Below are 20,635 nucleotides of genomic sequence, written 5' to 3'. Positions count from 1 at the left end.
TAGAGGAAGTAGCAAAAGATGAGTCTGAAGCCATGTACCACAGGAATTTAAATTTGGTTGCTATGAATTAACACGTGCACTTACGTCATATACATAGAACTAAATGCATTACAATAACCAAAATGACCAGTCCATAGGCATAGAGTTATTAAGGGGGGGAGTTGAAATATTCTGAGCTATGTGATAATTTCCCCTTTCAGGTATGTAAAAAGCTTAAAGTATATACTTTAAATAATTATACAAAAGTTACAGGTTTCTAACAAAAATGAAACCAGGACATACAGTCATTTCTAAAGGATATAAGGAACTGCGACTTCAAACCAGTAGGTCAGGTCTTTTTGACTTTGTTCTTTGTAACTAAAGTTTGTATTTTTTAAAATTTATGTAAAGACATTTGTTTTGTAATATTTGTGCATATCCATCACTAACTCTTGAAATGGTATATTAGAAGGAAAAGGGAGAGAGCAGCTAGTCAACTGCTATCTGTTGGGCTGTTCCTTTTTAACTGAATAGAGGAAGTGACTGTCATTATTATAACACATCCATAACTTCAAAGTGTCTTTGTGACACCAAAGTTCAAACCATGAACCCTTGCATTTTTGCTACACAGATAATAGTTTTTAACCTTCAGATTACTGATTTGTTTGTTGTTTATCATTGTCAAAGTCCACACATAATGTATCATGTTAAGTAATTTCATATTTTTGCTTGTTAAAGAAACTGAATGTAGAGTTCCATTTAAAGAGAGAGAGAGAGAGTGAAATCTGCCATTTTTTTCATGTAAAATACATTGAAAATTCCAACAGTACTGAATGGAATTAATTTCAATACTGACATGATATTTATTGTAATTCCTTGTGTGTGTCATATATTATTAAAAATCTGGTTCCTAACAACGTTAAGGACTCACAAGAAAATTAGTAAATGAATATTAGAAAATGTGATATGTTTGAAAAGTTGATGCTATCAGTAATTGTCTGGTTAAACTGGCAAGTTTGTCATTTGTCATAAAGATACTATTTGGTATCTTTTTTATATATGATGAATTTCATAAACAACTTAACTGACATTTGTTAATCAAATGTTTTGTTTTTTTTTCTTTCTAGAAATAATGCAAACAGATAGGCAGATATTTATAACACATTTTTTCACTAGTAATATGTTTCTTTTTAGATAATGGCTTTTTATAAGGATAGCAGCATAAGCTACAAACACATATGTTTGAATACTCAGATTGATAGTAATTTAAACTGGTTTACACAGTAATTAATGTGGTCACTAAAGAAACTGAAAGACTAATAGTAATTGGAATCATTGGTATTCCCATAAGTTAGAAGTTCTAGATACAAAGTAAATTTATAGTTATAACTTGAAAGTATAAGTTGTATGAAAGAATTGCTACCATTGACCGAGAGACATTGGTGATAATGTTACAATTAGTAATAATTGTTTCATTTATAGAGTGTTCAGAAAGAACTAGAATCTCGAGGAAAGTGCCTCTCATCTCTGTTCAAGCTCTGTGATAGGATTGAGGCTGAAAGGAACTCTGAAAACTTTACTCTTTCATCAAGGAATGGTCGACATGTGCGGAGGATAGCACGTAGTTTAGAACGAAGATGGCATGCATTATTACTGCAAACATTAGAGTGGCGTTATATTCTTGAAGAGTTTGTTCAAAGATCTGAAACAGTAAGTTGAGATATATTAAAATATGTATACTTCTAAAATGAAGGGGGTGTGGAAGTACTTCTAGTTGAAATAAAGATATCAACTTTTCCTAACTGTCTGTTTTTACATATAAATGTTGTTTTCAGTTTGTTATATGCATTAGTAAATGTTCTTCACCAGTAACATTCATCCTTATACCTATGTTCTCTCAGTTCCATCTATGACATTTTACCTGTTCTTAACATCTTACTTATTCTCCTCGTATTTTTCCTTAACTCATTTGCTGTAATGGTTTTTGCAGTCCTTATTCAAACCATCATTTCCCTCTTCATTTATTTTTGACCCTTTAGCTGTTCTGCTTTGTTAGACTCTCTAAATTATAGCACCTCTCTTCATTTATCATTCATCTAATTTCTGATCCTATTTAACTTTTCTAACACTGGCTTTACTTATGACTTTTTAAATTCCTATGTGCAAATACTAAAAACATTATTTTCATCAAAAATCTAAACCAATACCATACTGTTTTGTTTGGAGGGGGGGATGAGTAGTACTTTTAATTATTGTAACTATGCTGATAATATCAATAACTTTACTGTAGAAACCTAGAGAAGTTCAGGTTCAGTTTGCTTCATCTTGCCGTAATACGTAGAATAGAAGCAGCTTAATTTATATTACAAATGTGTGCAGAAAAACCTTTTTTTTGTTCTCCTAAACTGATAGCCTGTCAAAAGCCTAATTTTTATCACAGTCTTGAATGGCATTGCTCATGCACGTGGATGTGAAATTAAGTTTTGTAAGTTTTTTTTTTGTAGAAGACTGATGGAAAAGGGGATAGAGGGCATTAAAACAAATTAGTGAGGTAACTATTAACATTTGGTGCTAGATAACAATATTAGTGTTAGCTACTGAAAACTGTTTGCACTTTAATCATTATTGTAATTGCACGTTTCTGCGTATATGCCACTCTTAATTATGGAGTCCATTATTAAGTTAAGTAGTTCACAGATCTTACTGATGAAGTTTTATAATTAACTTCTGCTTGGTTTCATTTCAAATTTCAGTTTTGCCCACAGTTTCTGTCATATTTCTTAAATATAACGGTTTCAGTTTAATCTGATATACAGTACTAAATTATAAGTACATTGACTGCAGTGGAGGTAGCATAAGGATGTGTATTATGTGAAATTACTTTAAATTGCTGAGAACTGCTGTGGAGTTAAATTATTAGAAATGGAAATGTCACAGTCTGTTGCATTAACATCATTTATTGTATAAAAAAGCTATAACAAGCAACAAGTATAGATGTATACTGCTTACTGTGTGTGTGTGTTTTGTTTTGTTTTCGAAGGAAATGTAAAATATCATTTTCTGAGTGGAAGGTTTTTGGCTGATTTTGAGGTCAAGTATATGACAGTATTATATACACAAAGTGAGGGAAGAACAAAATCAACAATAAAAACTAAATAGCTACATTAGTTTTCTTGTTCTAATTTAAGAATAGTTTTTCTTGTGGTGAATAATCACACTGATACAAGTTCTCTGTTTCTTGATGATGAGAAACCCACTTGAAGTAAAAATATATTTCAAAACAGCTGGTACTGGTATTAACACTTTTAATGATAAGGAGAGAACAAATTTTCAACCTTTCTAGTTCATCTTCATCTTTGTTAACCTGAAGATGACCTAGGAAGGTTGAAGCATTGTTCTCTGCTTATCAATAAAAGTGTTAATACCCATACCTAGCCATTTTGAGAAACACGTTCTCTGTAAATTTAAATAAGTTATTTTAATTTTTATATTTAACAGGTATACAGACATAATTTTTCTGTTTAAATGTACTAGAAAGTCTGTAGAATGTTTCTGAATAAATAATTATCTTTTAGAGTACTTTAAGAATTATTTTATAATCAATAGATTTGTTGATATTAGTTTGTATTGTAATTTTACTCACAGGTTTCTTGCAAGTTTTTATTTTTATTTTTTTTTAAAAGTGACAGTTTTCATATGTAAGGTAAAACCTGTTATCATAATTAATAACACAACAAACTGTCCTTGTCTTTATACCTTTAAATTTCACCCACTTTAGTTGAAGGATGTATGGGAAATCATTTAACAAGTTTGATTCTAATATCTTAGGAATTATTGCTTAACCATACTTTTGGTAGAGACTTGAACTAGCAATGGTTTAACTATAGAGAACAATGTACAAAGTGACATTGTATGGACAATTTGTTCAGTAACTTAAATCAACAATTTTTCAGATTACTTTTGTGCTTCTTCCTCATATTGACTCAAAGAAAGAATACAAAAGTCACTTGAAGTGTTGGCCAGCTTAAGTCACCATGCACAGTTTTGCATAGTACTTCAATCTGTACATTCTTTACAAAATTCTTCTTGTGAATAATTTCTCCAAAAAACAGCTTAAATATATAAACATAGGCAACAGCAAATGGTGCTCTGGTTCAGATTAATATTCCACTCACTTACAAGAACTATAACATAAAAGCCAGAAAATCTAACACTCAATAAACTACAAATAATTGGTGTGTTTTTTAGTGTGGCAAGCAGTGCTAAATGAAATTCTATATTATTAATGTCTTGATAAAAGTAGTCTTATTTTAATATATTTATAATTTTGTTGAAAGAAGAATGATAGCACAAGTTTTTCAATTCTTAAGTATTTGCATTAAAAATATATTCAGTAAATTGCCTTCTTTTTGTCTGCATTTTCACTTGTACCATTATCCTGTCATAAAAAGAGGTGTAACTAGAGGGGCACTCACTAGAGTGCACACCTTCATCATGCAACACTGATCATATTCACATCTCAAAAATACAAAAATGTGGCCATATATCCATCATTATCTGTGGACTTTTGGATCATTTGTGGCAGTACAATGAGGAATAATATTCTGTATACTCTCATCAAGTTTCACCAACATTCTTTTATTTGTAACTGAGTTGTATAACAAAAATAGTGTGAAAATTGGTTCATGTGTTAATGTATAGGTATTATTTGAATTTTTGTGACTTTGTTATGACTTAGATTTTTGATCTTGGCCTTCCAAAATCTAATTACTTCTAAATTGGATCATAGTTCAAATGTATACCAAGTTTTGTCCAAATCAATTTAGTCATTTAAAAGAAATATTGCTCACAAACACACCCCTCTAGGTGGACAGAGGTAATAATTAGACATTTCCTTCACTTTGATAGGCTTCACTGCAATAAAGACAATACAACTAAAGAAAATAAATGATATTCATTACATAATTAAATATTCTGATAAGAACAAATGTTTCTTAGATGCATGTAAACATTAATTGTATACTTTGTGAAGTTTCATGGATAATACCTTACATAAGAAACAAAGTCACTACAATACTTTTGAGGGAAATCTTAAAATTGGACATTACTTTTAAATTGGTCCAGAAAAAGGGCAAATTTGTAGTCTGTAATAATGAAGGCAGCACATCTGAAAGAGACACAATTCTTGAAAAATAAAGTAAAGCCACTGAACATGGCTTGTTTTGAATGCAAGTCTTACTTCACAATGCTCAGTACTATAGGTCAAAATGTTGCCATTATTGAAATCAGAACTTGCCTTCTCTGAGCTTGTTGTTATTGTAGTTTTGAATGAATTGTTTAGTTAAATACATCAACTTGTGTGAGAAAAACAGTTTGGCCACTGCATATCAGAATAGAACTTATAAAACGTTTAAAACCTCAACACAGTGTTATTACAGTATGTTTTTTGAAAAATATTGCTTACCTTCACTGAAGAAACACAGTCCAGATGTATAGTATTTTTAGTTGTCTTTTACTTACCATAATGAACATATATAGCATTGTTTTCTTTAATGTATTTTTTGTATTATTTAGCACATATTAGCACATAAACTGTTAAAGCTGCTAAAAGTAATAATCTCAGCTTTCCTTTCAATTTGCTCTTATTGAGAGTTAGTGTTGAGGGGTGGAAATCTTTCAGTGGGCATAACTTGGTGACAAATAATAGATTTGGTTTTGTATCTGTTTTTAGTATTTCAGACATCTTGTTTGCTGATTAGTTTATAAGAATAAATTAATACAACATATTATCACAGCAAACCTGTATTTATAAAAGACAATTAAAAATACCATACACATAACATACAGTCCACCATTATAAGAAGCCTGGTCTTGTTTGTTCAATTCATTCTTGTCAGTAACAAATGGTGAATTGAATGATAGATTGGGCTTCATATTTAATTTTTATTATTTGAAACTTTAACAAAAGTTTAGGAACCAGTGTTTATGGAAAACCAAAACAAAACCGAAACAAATAAAAAAGCTGAGCTTTGTGAATGTGAAAGCAGGATGCATTTTTTTTTTTTACTTATTATAATGACTCATTTTAATACACTTTAGTATGTTAACATCTGAAATATACCAATCTGTGATTAATTATTTCTTTTTAATATTTTTTATATTAGAACTTTAAAAGAATGTCAAATGTTGTATAGTGTTGGTAAAACTGTTCTTTTCCTACGAAAGAGAAATGTATTTGTAACCATTCCATTTCATCCAAACTTTCAGGCCTCCCAGTGGCACAGTGGTATGTCTACAGACTTATACCTCTAGAAACGGGTTTGGATTTTTTGGTGGGCATAGCACAGACAGCCCATTGTGTAGCTTTGTACTTAACTCAAAAACAAAACAAATGAAATTTAACTTTCAGAACTGTTTCTGTAAAATAAAAACCTCTTGAGATAGCTTTAAGGTAATATATAATGTAATAAAAAGTTATATTCTGGGATAAGCAAGTATTGCAGTAAATGCAGCAGTGTTCACTGTTTAAGATTTGCGTGTTAGTGCTCCATTGCTATTATGTATTTAAAACTTATTTTAGTAACCTCTTTGCATATAAAATGTAAACTAGTACACTTAAATAAGTGGCTAATGAAATCATGCACTATAACATAGGTCTTTATTTTGCTTACAGTAGATACTACAAATTCTTCCCAACAGCAAAAGAGGAACATTTTATAAAACAAATGGGTCAAAGGCATTGATCATTATATTAAATTCCTTATGAACCATGAATTTAAGTATTGCTATACATGTAATTACTTGTTGAGAACAGATAACCATTCTATTTTAGTGGAGATAGGAAGGACTAATTTGTCTTGGTATCTCAAGTGGAACAAAGTTTTTTATGATGTAAATCAGTTAGTTAATTATAATCTGTATTTTCTCTTGTAATTTTCTAGAAAGGACTCAGTTGTGTTTTTTTAAATATTGTTGAGCGTTTGACACAGTTTTTTGAGCCTGAATATTGTGGTGCGTACGTTTTTAAGTAGAAATTAGTGAACTTGGATATGTAGGTGAATGACTTCATGTGTATTTGAACAGAGGATCAGGTAAACAAAACACTGTTGGTGCAAACATTACCCAAAAGGAAAATAGCTAACAACTATATGTAATGAAAGCATTAAGATAGTTATGAAACACATTCTTTAAATTCAGTGTTTATACAGTAGTAAGTTTTGCATTGGTCCATAAATTGTGTTTGGAAGATTTAAGTTTATTGTATTTATGAACTAGAGAAGGCCACTGTTACCTTGAATGATGTATTTACATTGCTTTCTTAAGCAATGGAGTGAATTCCAGTTCATTTCTTCAGAGTGTAATACAAGTTAAGTTATAAAACGTAGTTTGGTAGGTTATTTATCCAACGTTTTGAGTTTTCTTTTGAAAATTCTGTAACCATACTTTTTTTATGTAACATTTTTAGGTCACTAGATAAAACTATAAATTTATTTATTTTTTTACTCAGGAAGTTTTATCTAAGGATCACGACCCAAATCAGCTTTTGTGTGAGACTCCAAGTGAAAAGTATTTGCAAGACAAAAGAACTTGGTACATCTTTTGTAATTCTGAAAACATAATGGATTCATCAAACCTTTCTCAACAGCATACAAAAGAACCAGGTACTGAAGTACCCTTAAGACAGACTTGCAATCTTCAGACATATAGCTTAACTACTAATGATAAAAGTGTGATGGTTGGAGAAACTGGAATTGCTGAGCTGAAAGCTGAATGTGGGAACAACATAGGGCCATATGAGATAATCCAAGATGTAGGCTATTCTAGTGAGAGCTCATTACATTTCTCAAACGATGAAAATATGAAAACATTTACTCCAGTGTCGAAACTTTCCACAGAGTTACCTGAAATAAATGATGTTACTAGTGAGAGCTTATTAACTTATGAGAGCAATAATGGCTTGAGTGTCCTTTCTGGAGATCAACAAAAACAGGTATACAACCCATCTTCTTCTCAGGGAAATGGTATGAATGAATCCATTTTTAAATGTTCAACCAAAGGCATTCAAAATGAATTATGCAATAACATAAATTGTACAAGTAACCTTTCTGTCAGGGAAAAAGAAGTTGATGGAGCAGATACTAATCTTCAGATAAATAGTGAGGTCGATAATGATGGAAAAAACAAAAGTATTGGAGGTTTGGGTATAAGTGGGTACTCTGCTGTTTTAACTGGGAATTCTCTTGATGAACTGGACTTCTCATGTTTGACAAATTTGGGTGATAAAGTGAAAAATGCATCAGTAATCTCTGAAGGAATACGGGAAGAAGTTTCAATAGAAGAAGACCAAAATACTGAAATAACAGACAATCTTTCATCAACTTCTGTCATCAGGAGCTGCAAGACAAACAGAATTCAGCAGTGGTTAGATGAATGTGACCCAGAGGAGAATGGTAGTTCTGTTTCTGATACTTCAAGCATAAGGTTGAATGAGGATGATGCTGGGTTTGGTGTTGACAGTTCCTGTGATGCTAGTGGAGAAAACACTTCAAATGACTCAGAAGGTGAGACCAGTGCAGATGAAAGAAATGCTAGCTCAGTATTAAATAACTCTATTGCTGGTTCAGTAGAGACAGTAGTGCCTTTTTCATTAGTGGATGAACCTTTAAATTACAAGAAGCGCACGAGTAGTATGGAACTATTTCCAAGAACTGTGAGACGAAGAAAACATACCTCTCGAGATCGACCATGGAGCGTAACAGAATTACATCAGCTGCCTGGACAGTGGGGATTTTCTCCTTACACAGCAAAGACTATATCTGAAGGAGCACTGGATACCCTCTCATTATCTCCTTTTGTACATCATAAATTAAAGTTTACAGGGTAGGTTAATATATATTCTGGTACAGCTACTTAACTGACATGATGTTTAAAGGAATAAGAAATTTTCTGAAGTAAGCATCTGCACGTTTATATTGTGTTCATAGTATGTGAGATAGATTAATGTTCTATCAACCATCTTTTTTAACTCTGAAAAATAAAATAATGTTTTGTTAATGATTAATCTTTTTCCTTTATAAACATTTTTAATAACAATTCTTTGGCTGAAAATATATCATGAAGTCTTATTTCTTTTCCTATAGGGGCTCACATTCTTTGAAAACCTCTCCTATCCAGGAGTCCAAATCGTTTTTGCCTCAAACATGTCGTGAATGTCGATATAGAAGCCAGAGCAGTGTTTGCTGCTCAGTAAACCAGTCTGATTCTAGTTCTGAAGGTTTCTCATTGTGTTCTCAACACTCAACCAGACTAAATCAGAGTTTTAGTGGTGCTACAAGCAAAACAAGGAGAAAGCGGTCACTTGTCTTGTCAGACAAGTCAAGAAGTCAAAGAGGAAGCCTTGTAAACTTTCACACCAATCAACAAGCAACTTTTTATTCCCAAATATTTATTCCTAAAAGCGATAAAGATGGAAGTGATAGGGACAGTTTACACAGCCAACATGTGAGCAGTAATAAAAATGAAAAGGTAATAGTAATAGTAAAAAGGTCTTTTTGTTTACAGAACTTGCTTTTTTTCATACTTCATGTTAGTATGCTGTATTTTGGTAAATATTTTCCAAGTAAGGAAAACTGCCCTTGCATCATTCTGGTATTTAGTTTCTTCATGTCATTAAACTTTCCTCCAATTTTATTGGATGTGTGTACTCTGAGGGTAATACATTGTAACTGGTTGATTCACTGAGAGTTTAAGAACTTTGTAGAAAGAAAACTTGCACAAAAAAGAAAAATTTAATTTTATTATAGAAGATCTAACAGTGCATAAAAGTGGAGGCATTCAGATCAGGTGACTAACGTGTCTGAAAACTTAAGCATTTGTTACAGTGTTTTGTCATATATGTTACAAACTATTTTTAGCTTTTTTTTGGTGAAAATTTTCAATATGATAAAGCCTTTCTTCTGTTGTCACAGTGTAAATTGGATCAGCAGGTAAAGCTGTACAACTATTTACTAACTATTTGATTATTCATACATGAATCTGAACTTGTTTAAATGGTAGAATTATTTAGAGGATTTGATTCTTTTGTTAGTAAATTAAATATTTACTATCCTAATTGGCACATTGTTTTTTCTGCTTTATATATTGATTCTGTCATAAAATTCAATTTGGCATACATTCAGAAATACTGTAAATTCACAAACCTTTTTTAACATTTATTCCGTTACTTGTGGCTATAAATTTAGTGTTTACAGGATTTTTTACCGTTACATTTATTGTTCATTGAGAGGCAAGTGAATAATTGTTACTATGGTTACATTTATTGGTTTATTGTGCATTGGGAGGTAAGTGAATAATTGTTAGTGTAGTTACATTTATTGGTTATTTGCATTGGGAGGTAAGTGAATAATTGTTACTATAGTTACATTTATTGGTTTATTGTGCATTGGGAGGTAAGTGAATAATTGTTAGTGTAGTTACATTTATTGGTTATTTGCATTGGGAGGTAAGTGAATAATTGCTTTTATAATTCTTTGATGGATTAAGCCAAAATTTGTCTTAAATATTTTTAAACTTTTGGAAATAAAATTAGGTATGCAAAATATATATATCACTTCTTTTTTTTTTTCTATTGTTTCATTGCTGATTAATTCCAGTTGTGATTGTATAACTGACAGGATTTTATGTTAAAATACAGTTTGACGTTTACCCCAACCAAAGTGATCGTGAATTTGAGGCATCACTTCCAGAAACACAACATCTGGAGAGTGTTCTGGATAGTGAACATACACAAGCACATACAGATCAAGGTTCTCAATCAGATCAAGTCTGGGACAATTATCAGGTAAAATATTATCAGATAAGTACGAGAATAATATTTTGGTTTTTACGTCATTTATGTTTTATGTCATTTACAACACAAAAATATGATTAAACATATTGTAAGTAAAGAAAATAAAAAGTGAACATTATAGCCAGCAACTATGATTGTGTCCATTTGAGTGTAATTAAACTTGTGTTTTTTTTGCTTTTTTTTTATTTTATGGTGGTTGTAATCGTTTCTTTTTAATTTCAGGCTTCATATTTGAATTTAACACAAAGCTACTCAAGGGCTATTTGAGCTAGCCGTCCCTAATTTAACAGTGTAAGACTATAGGGAAGGCAGCTAGACATCACCACCCACTGCCAACTCTTGGGCTACTCTTTTACCAACGAATAGTGGGATTGGCCATCATATTATAACACCCCTATGGCTGAAAGAGAGAGCATGTTTGCTATTACAGGGATTCAAACCTGCGACCCTTAGATTACTAGTTGAACGCCTTAACCCACTTGGCCATGCTGAAACTGAAATATGTGTTAGATAGAATTGTCACATGTGTTCGACCGTGTATAGCACATTTAGGATGTAAAGAAAATATTTCTTTATTAGTCATGTTCTTTATAAAACATAAACAGTTTATTGTAGATATTTTATTAATACCCTTTGAATAGTTCTTGCATACTTTAGTCGTGCTTGGTGCTCAATTATGTTTTAAAATGAAATTTATTCTTTTTATTATAAAAAGGTGAAGCTAGAAATTTATATTACCTTATTTGTTTTGTTAAATATCCCAAGTTTTGGTTTTTATTATCCAGAAAATGGTATGGTATTTCTTGACCTACTTTCTAGCTAGTTGATCTAATCGTGAGTTAGCATTTACACATTCAAACAAAGAAAACAATTATAGGATTTTCACCTGGTGCTAACTGGTTTAGGCAACAAATTCTAGGGTTTTAATTGGGTTTTAAGGTGTCAGTAGTTGTGTTTAGTGTCCTTCAGAACTTAATTTATTTAAAAGAAAATTCATAAGGTTTGAGTCACAGTAACTAAAGCAGTGGAAAATAAAAACTGGTTTTGGTTTAGATCTGACTGTACTTGTATAGGTAGCATGGTCTAATTCTTGATGCAATCTCTTTATCACTACTCTCAATGATATAAAACTGAGAAGCCATTACTGGGTTATTGTATTATGTACTTTCTGTGAAGGGCTTAAACAGTTTTTCATTCTGTTGTTGCATTACTATGTTTCTTGGTATTGGTTTATTATACAAAAACATGTTTTATGTTCCTTTTTTCTCAAATAATTTGAAGCTTTACATGGTTTATAATTATTCTTGCTTACTTTGTTGAACTTTCGGCTTCAGAACCTAGAGGAAAATCTACAAATATTATTAACCATAGGTATCCACAAACCTAACCAAGGTTATTTATAATTCACAATTAAGATTAAAGTGATTTTTTTTCATTTAAAAATAAGATTTCTTCTCTTATACATTACAAGTTACTTTATTGTTCACTAGTGTATTTCTGTTTGAATTGTGATGGGAGATATGTTGAATGAATTACAGAATTCTTTTTGACTTACATTAAGTATGTACTAAAACATTAGAGTAAAATTCCTTGTCCTTTGTCATGTGTTAAACGAAATCAAGTACTGGTTTGTCGTCATAATTCATTGGTAATAGTTATAAGAAAAATGCATTTAGGATCTCTAATTACTAATCAAACTTGTGAAGTCTGCTGTTAACAAAAGCCAACCGTAATTTTCATTAATAAAGAGTATGTTGTTGCTAGCAAGAAAACCTTTATTATAAACTCTGGAATATGTGTTTATTAATTAGTACTAGTATACAGTGTTCAGTAAGTTGTGATCATTGTATAAATTCTACATTTCAGGTGACAATAACAAATCTAAAAACAAATTTGTTTTCACTTTTAAAAATACATGTATTATCTTTAAAAGGTTATATAGAGGGTTGAATATATTATGTAAAAATAATTTTGAAGCCTTATGATAACATTACAGACCCTGTTACCACATCTTGTTCTGCTCTTCTCTGGTGACTGTTCATCTTGACAATAGTCCTGCAATGTATTTTTTATTGCTTTTTTGTAAGGCTGTTGTATCCAAAACACACAACTCTATCCTGCAAGCTTTCCATAATTCAACTAGTGACAAGGAAGATGATTTATTAACACCCATTTCAAGAGTTTGATTGTACAGAAATTCACAGGTGCTACATTCAGTGACTTGCATGAGTAATTGGAATGTTGAATGAGCAGTGTTATTGGAAGCCTTATTTAGGAAAATTCATACCATGCTGGCCTCTTTCCTATACTGTTGCCTAGGGCATATGAATGATTTTTGCCATCAATATTTGTGTTTTTGGATTTTCATCTGTTAAGACACTCAATACAATTTGTTTACCATGACTTTAGTATGACATGTTGCAGGGTCTCTTTCTGGATGGTCATGATGCCCCAAGTTGATTGAGATTCAATTTTTTTCAAATGTCATTAAATGCAGGGGATATCTCTGTCTAAGAAATTCTAAAGTTACAATCTTAATAAATCTTTATAGTCTGAATGTATTAATATTTATTGTCAGAATGGGCTGTTGCATACCCTTCCCAAAAAACAGGCAATTTTCTATGGCATCACAATACCTGTGAAATACCAAGTAATGTCAAAATGTAGTTCTGATAATATGCTGTCTTATCATGGCCTTATAACTATTTTGTTTGTCACATGACTTTTTGATTTCCATATTCAACATTATTTTTGAATACAAGATTCTCTAACTATTATTCATAACGTAGCAACAAGACTGAATGCTATGACTGGATCTTTTATTTTCAATGTTTAAACTACAGGTTATCTTCAAGAGATTACCTCCAGATCATCATAACTTCCTGAGGAAACTTGTAGTTCAGATGTTGAGAATAAAAGATCTGGTCATAGCATTCATGGTATCATTGCTATCTTAGTATCCATAATGTTTTCTAACCTATCTTCATTGGAATATATTGCAGTAAGTTAAGAAGAATTGATTGTAATAGAACATATTTAGGAATAATTTCTTTGTACTGATTACAATTAATGGAAACTACCATATGGTGTCACTTAAAAGACTTACTTATGTTAAAACTTTTACAAAGAGTATATAAGTACAGATATGAAAAACAATTATAATATCACTGAAAACTAAGTAACTCAAAACTCAATAACTATGAGAGAAGATAAAAACTATCAGTGTAGAAGTTTTTTCAAGAGAAAAAAAGGATGGTTGAGAGAAGTCTCCTCAGTTTTGAAAAACGACGTATTAGAATTATAATATTTTTCCTACGTATTGTTTTAGAGACATTAGTTAACAGTACTGTGAGTTTAATGTAGTTGTGCAGCCATGGAATCTTTTTTACATAACTTTTACATTACTGCATAATCAGAGTCTCATTTTCTAGGCTGTGTAAATTTATGTCTAGAACTATGTTACAAAATTTGTAACTGCTGGTGTAGATTGTTAATATTGACCAGATATTCTGATTAATAGCCTTTAAAGAAACTTCTAAAATCTAAGTGTTTTTCTTGTTGTTTCATACAATATAAAATCATTAAACTGTTGATTATGGAACTGTACTAATTGTTTCTAATATCCTTTTAAATGCTATTTTATGCTGTTATTTCTTGTAATTTTGCTAAGTAATTGGTATGCAATTATTTTTATATAAAACATGCACTCTTATGATACATTATTTCACTTTTTGGTCCAATAATTATTGACTTATTACTGTATAAAAATCAAGGCCTTGTGTAATATCAATGAGTAACATGGACTAGCATGAGCCACATTTTATGTAAATATTAAAAAACAACAACTATAAAGTTGTTTACTACAGGACCTGCCATACTTGAGTGAACCTGTGTCAGAATTTACAGCCGATGAAGATGAGGTGAAAAAACTTCTTGAATTTGGGGATGATTACAGGGCATTTTTTGGCAGCCAATCAGATGCTTCCTCCATCAGTAGTTGTGTACAAAGTTTATCACAAAAAACTTTTCTGAACCATCATCAACGTGGTCTCAGGTAAATAACTTTAAGTTATTTATTGAGTTCGTCATCAAAGATAAGCTATTAATACTTCATGTTCTCCCCATTAAAATTCACTTTTGTTGTATTGTGGTTGTGATGTCAAATGTTTAATTAGCTACTGCACTGAATTACCAAAATTATTTTGCTGATCTTTTAAACTTAAGCCTGATGTTCATTTATTTTTCATCAAACCCATTTCATGGATGATCCATTTATCATTTAAATCTTACATTGTTTAAAGTTTTCCAAAACTCCTGTTGGAATGGTAAAGTATGGTGTGTGGAGGATGATGGGGGCTAAAAGTTCTTTTATTGAAGATACTGTAAGCTTCAAATCTTCTGTACCCCATTTTAATCATGTCACTTATGTGTGAAAGAAACTTGTGCTATTAATATATTTAGTGATAGGGAACATTGTGTGAGTTAAGGACAGTATCTCTTTATTTGTAATAGCTATTCACCACTGCTCTTTATTATGAGTTGTTCACAATGGCTCTTTATCATAAAGAGTTGCACACAATGGCTCTCTATTATAAGGGTTGTTTGCAACGGACTTTTTACCTAGCTTAAATGTTGCAGTATTGAAAGAGGAAGGAAGTTTACAATGGATACTTTTAATTTCAAGATTTTGATACACATCTACAAAGTTATGGTACATTCGTATTGTTTCGTAAAAGATATTTTCTTGCAGATATTAGTCAGTGAAGTATTTCAAAGTCTACTGGTCAGAATAGGCTAAAACCACATACTTCAACTTCCTTTATTGTTTAAATATGGTGCAACTTTGTATTTTTTAACTAAAATCCATATTTTGTTCTTCATAATGCCTAAAATAACAATAACATAGTCAGAATACTGTTTAAAATTTGTTTTGGTAGGATAAACTGGTGGAACTGGAATCAGACTCGGATATAGAAGACTTTCGTCATGTCTTGGAAGAAAGTCAAAAGGCTTTGCAGTTTTCAGTGAAACAGTTTCAGAGTTTTAAATCACATGACTGTGGTTCTATCAGCCATTCTGAATATGTAAGTTTGACATCTGTTTTTAATTAAAAGATGTAGTATAGATGTAAGTTCTCAGTTTGTAAATAAGCAAAATTTGAGGGTTAAGTTGTAAATTAAGTTACAATATTAGGTATAAATTTCAGTTTAGACTGAAGATACAGTGTACTAGCGTCATGACAGATAAAGTGGAAAACTTCAGTGTGCATATAAAATATACTTGATAAAAGACCAACAGATACTAAGCAAACTATTGTGCTTTATTTCTCTACAAACACTGGAAGAAAAGATGTAAATATCAGTCACAGGGTTAACATGGTAAAGACCCCCAGCTCCCCTCCATTGTTTTTTTTAAATTTAAGAATGCAATATTATTAGGTCTATATGCTAACAAAGAAAGGATAAAATTATTTTTTAGTTGTGCTAAAGAAATGGAATACTTACTGTGGGAATGATAGACAAGGGGGTTCAGTTCAACGTGGTAAATATAACATTTAGATTATTCTACTTTCCATTAACATTTGTTTTCTACATCCATGAATTGTTTCAGAATTATTCGTTGTTGTTTTTTGTTTGTGTGTGTGCGCGTGCGTGCGTGCGTATATGAAGCTAACTGGTGTCACGCACACTTGATTACCACGTAACGCATTATTAAGCTACATATTGGTTGCTCCTGCCATCTAGCGCTTAAAACATAATATATAGTTGACGAAAACGCTAGGTGTCGCTACTTAACTGTGTTCTTCTTTTTTGAGGATAATGAATGAAACCACATCGCATATCGTGGCTTAAAGTGTGAATAGGAAAACTTATTTTTCTGTGAAATTTAATGAATATTGGAACCTACTTGCTGATGTCATATCGCATGGTTTTTGAACTACGACCTTTGAGGAGATCCGTGGGTGAGTGATGTTTCAATCAAAGTGTGGTATTGTTTTCAGCATTAAGTAGGCACAGGAGTAACCCTTGATCAAATCTTTCGTAGCAAGGTTAAGTATACTTCCGTGATCGTTAGTTTTCCATCATATTAACTGGCAGTTGTTTTTCTGTTAAACAACAAGCAATAACTACTGAACCATTTAAAAAACTCAAGAAAAACTGACTTTTATGATCATTACAGAGAATAACTTTAATACACTTTCTGGAAAATGTGTATCGAGACTTCTGTTTATTCATATAACTCGGTCATCTAGATAAAAGAATTAAATTTAAAGTTTCAGTAAAATACTGGTTATGAAATTACAAACATTCTCACGTGTTATTGTAAAACGAATTATTATAATGGTGGGTAGTTTGAACAATGTTTTGTACAAGTGTTTTCTATTTTTTATGATATTTTAACAAATGTTTAAAATATAGCATAAAATACGATTGTATTTTGAAGATAATATTTAATGATGACTGAATATTATGAAGCTAGTATGGTAAACAAACTGTTAATTAGCGTCTAGACCACTACTATATTAGGCGTGTCCCAACCAGCCTGATAAACGTTGGAAGTAGGAAAAAGGCTTTGTTAGTACTGGATATGGCAGATATAGTGTGGTTGACATATATTATTCTATACTTTCACTCATTGATTTATAGAATAGGGATAGAAAATAAAAGGTTCCTTGAAGGCCCTAAAATAACGTGTCTTAAATATAAAAATATGTTAACGATTTCTAAAATACACACCTTCTTATTTAAAGTAAAATGTTTATGTAACTTGTTTGTTATATCACTCATGATTTTATCAATAATAGCTTTCTGTCTTTGTTGCATTAAAATATTAAATATGAACGTCACTAGGTGGCGTTACACACTTCTTTGTACAAAATACATTTTACAAATGAAGCAAATGTGCTTAGCCAAATTATTTGACCACGTGAGTCAGCTTAAACTTTATTAAATAAATAAATTAAAATCGGAAGAAATCCAACATACACTGAACATATTTTATCCGACATTTTTAAGTACCCTGAAGCGTAATTATCTTACAATACTTTTTTTTTTCCGAAAGACATAGGTTTGGATATATTATTTATATTTACATATGTAGATCTAACTAACATATAAACAATTCTCAATGAAATAATGAATTATTTAAAATATTTTATGCTACGAGATTTGAATATATATTATTTCCATTTGAAGGAGATTATCGAAACTTAGGAGAATATTTAATTTGTAAACTCTGACAGTAACAATGATTTTCATTGTAATTATTATTGAATGATATCTACGAAGTAGAAAACATTGTTATCTAATATTCCAGGACCATGGCCAGGTAGGTTAAGGCGTTCGACTCGTAATCTGAAGGTCGCGGGTTCGAATCCCTGTAATAACAAACATGCTCGCCCTTTCAGCCGTGGGGGCGTTACTATGTGCGGTCAATCCCACTATTCGTTGGTAACAGGGTATCCCAAGATTTGGCGGTGGGTGGTAATGACTAGCTGCCTTCCCTCTAGTCTTACACTGCTAAATTAGGGACGGCTAGCGCAGATAGCCCTCGTGTAGCTTTGCACGAAATTCAAAAACAAACAAACTCTTATTGATATATATAAACCGTTTGACAAAAGTGTGTGTGCCACACACACACACACACACACACACACACTTGCAACAAGCACACTCCTGCAGGACAGATTAGCACTAAACCTTATACTTAGGGTCGCCAAAGAGTAACATAGGAGGTTGACGCTCCGATCTGACTCACCTCTGTCATCTCCGGGGCCCCCTATATCTTTGTTCCCTGAACGGGTACGTCAAGAAAAATCGGTGGGGCTTTGGCCGTTTTGCACTGTCGTAGTTGTGAAACAATAGAATGAATTAAAGGAAAAATTGCGAACAGGATCATCATCAAAGTAAGCCGATAAAAGGTATTAATGAAAGAAGCCATAAGAGGCTAAGTCAGTTGTATTCTTCAGGGGCCGTATGATCGTCGGCTGATTGCTATAGTTTAGAATGGAAATACGCCGCTTGAATTGCAGCATTTATATATTTCTATTCATCTATTTTATTTTGCCTTCGAGTTGCTAATAATCACATCTTCTAATGCCAATATTCATACTTTGTGCTGTTTCCCGGCTATAATATTGTAGAACGAGAGAGAGGCAATGACCATTCTGTATTATATGTATATATTCATAATTATTGGTCAAGTGGTTAGGGCGCTCGACCCATAATCTGAGGATCGCGGGTTAGAGTCTCCATCACAACAAACATTACTAGCACTTTCAGCTGTGGAGGCGTTATAATGTTACGATTAATCCCATTTTCTTTGGTGAAAGAGTAGTCTAAGAGTTTGCGGTGGGTGGTGATAACTAGCTGTCTTCCCTCTAGTCTTACACTACTAAATTAAGGACGGCGAGCGCAGATAGCACTCGTATATCTTTGCGCAAAATTAAAAACAAACATACAATCCTTCCATGTTTTTGTTCTTAAAACTGCGGACTGTTTGCTCTAAAAATGAAATTGAATAAAAGAGAAAAAGTTAAGTAGTATTTAAGATATCTTTGGTTGAAAAATAAAAATACTGAAATTGTTTTAATTTTAAGTTTTGTCATTTATATAACCCTATTTAATCAACAGCAGCAGTTTCACTAACTTCGCGAGGCGGAAAATAGAAATCTCTCGCGTATGACTTGCACATCATTATGGCAGAGAGCCAGCCTATGTTATGACTGATACCCCACCTAGTAACTACTGCCTCCCGCAGCTGTTTTGCTCGTACACAGGCGATCTGCCCACGTTCTTTGTCCTACGCATTCACAAGTAGGAAGATTGGTTATTTCGACATTACATTTGATATAGATAAGGTGTTGGATTAGGCTAGTATTCCGTGTAGATACAACCGAAATAACCTCAGTGTTTGGGGTTGAATATACATGTCTGGTTATTTTGCATATTTGTAGGCGGAGTTGATTGTCACCTGCCGGACATACTTGATCTCTCTACATGAAATACGTGCTCACGTGGATACAGGCCATCTGCTGACACTTCTGTCAAAAGACGACTTCGTCTTTTTACAAGGTGAGTGAAATCATTGGTTAATCCTTCCTCTTGTTATTTCAAGTTGTGCTTAATAACCTCGAAGTTGGGAAAGGAGTAACGTTTCGGGCATTTCTCTCTAACACCAACCCAAACGTTTGTCATTTTATGAGTTCCGGTTAGTAGATGTGGAATAATCAGTGATGTCGAGAAAACCCACTTGTAGAGAATATATATATGTAAAAACGGTGATCGAAGAATGTCGAAACGTTGTTCACTCCTCTACGTATAAAATTTTCTCAACCCAAACGAGCCGTTTTTACATATATAGCTGTGGAATGCTTCTTATCTCTCGATATTTATCCCCATATTTTTCCCCCTTCTGAGTTTAAAAAAATCCCAATTAGGAAGGTAGTTGGTTTTAACATTATCTCTGTAATATTTTATGAATTACAACAAGTTCCGCTCGCTACACGAGCAATGGAAACTCTCCAGATAACATTTGTGAGATCAGTTCTGTTACATCCAACTAATTCAAAATCTTTACTCGATAAGCCTACCATCGGATGACGCCATCTTCTTGAAGCCGTTCGAAAATCATCGAATTCACGTTTAAAAAGTATGTGCATGTGGCGCTAAGATCTTTTAGTCTATAAAATTGTTTATTTTTTATTAGATAAAGACTGTGTGATATACTGAGACACAGATTTAGTTATGAGCATATTCAACACGCAGCAATATTCTGAAATGCTTTTCGTTAGCTGTCGTTAGCGTC

General features: G+C 32.1%; 1 protein-coding gene across 3 annotated transcripts in view; it reads left to right on the top strand.

Moving 5' to 3' along the window:
* The window catches only part of LOC143226854 (uncharacterized), a 140,988-nt gene that overhangs the window by 95,347 nt on the left and 25,006 nt on the right, over nt 1-20,635 (top strand). For all 3 annotated transcript variants that reach the window (XM_076458353.1, XM_076458354.1, XM_076458359.1), the window contains 7 exons: nt 1,462-1,689; nt 7,487-8,859; nt 9,120-9,504; nt 10,673-10,819; nt 14,695-14,882; nt 15,766-15,912; nt 19,785-19,902. In XM_076458353.1, the coding sequence (XP_076314468.1) occupies nt 1,462-1,689; nt 7,487-8,859; nt 9,120-9,504; nt 10,673-10,819; nt 14,695-14,882; nt 15,766-15,802 (2,358 nt within the window). In that variant the 3' untranslated portion in view covers nt 15,803-15,912; nt 19,785-19,902. The remainder of the gene's footprint in view (nt 1-1,461; nt 1,690-7,486; nt 8,860-9,119; nt 9,505-10,672; nt 10,820-14,694; nt 14,883-15,765; nt 15,913-19,784; nt 19,903-20,635) is intronic.

The sequence above is a fragment of the Tachypleus tridentatus genome, chromosome 1 (assembly GCF_004210375.1).
Source record: "Tachypleus tridentatus isolate NWPU-2018 chromosome 1, ASM421037v1, whole genome shotgun sequence".
NCBI lineage: Eukaryota > Metazoa > Arthropoda > Merostomata > Xiphosura > Limulidae > Tachypleus > Tachypleus tridentatus.
This window is presented reverse-complemented; position numbering and strand designations above follow the sequence as displayed.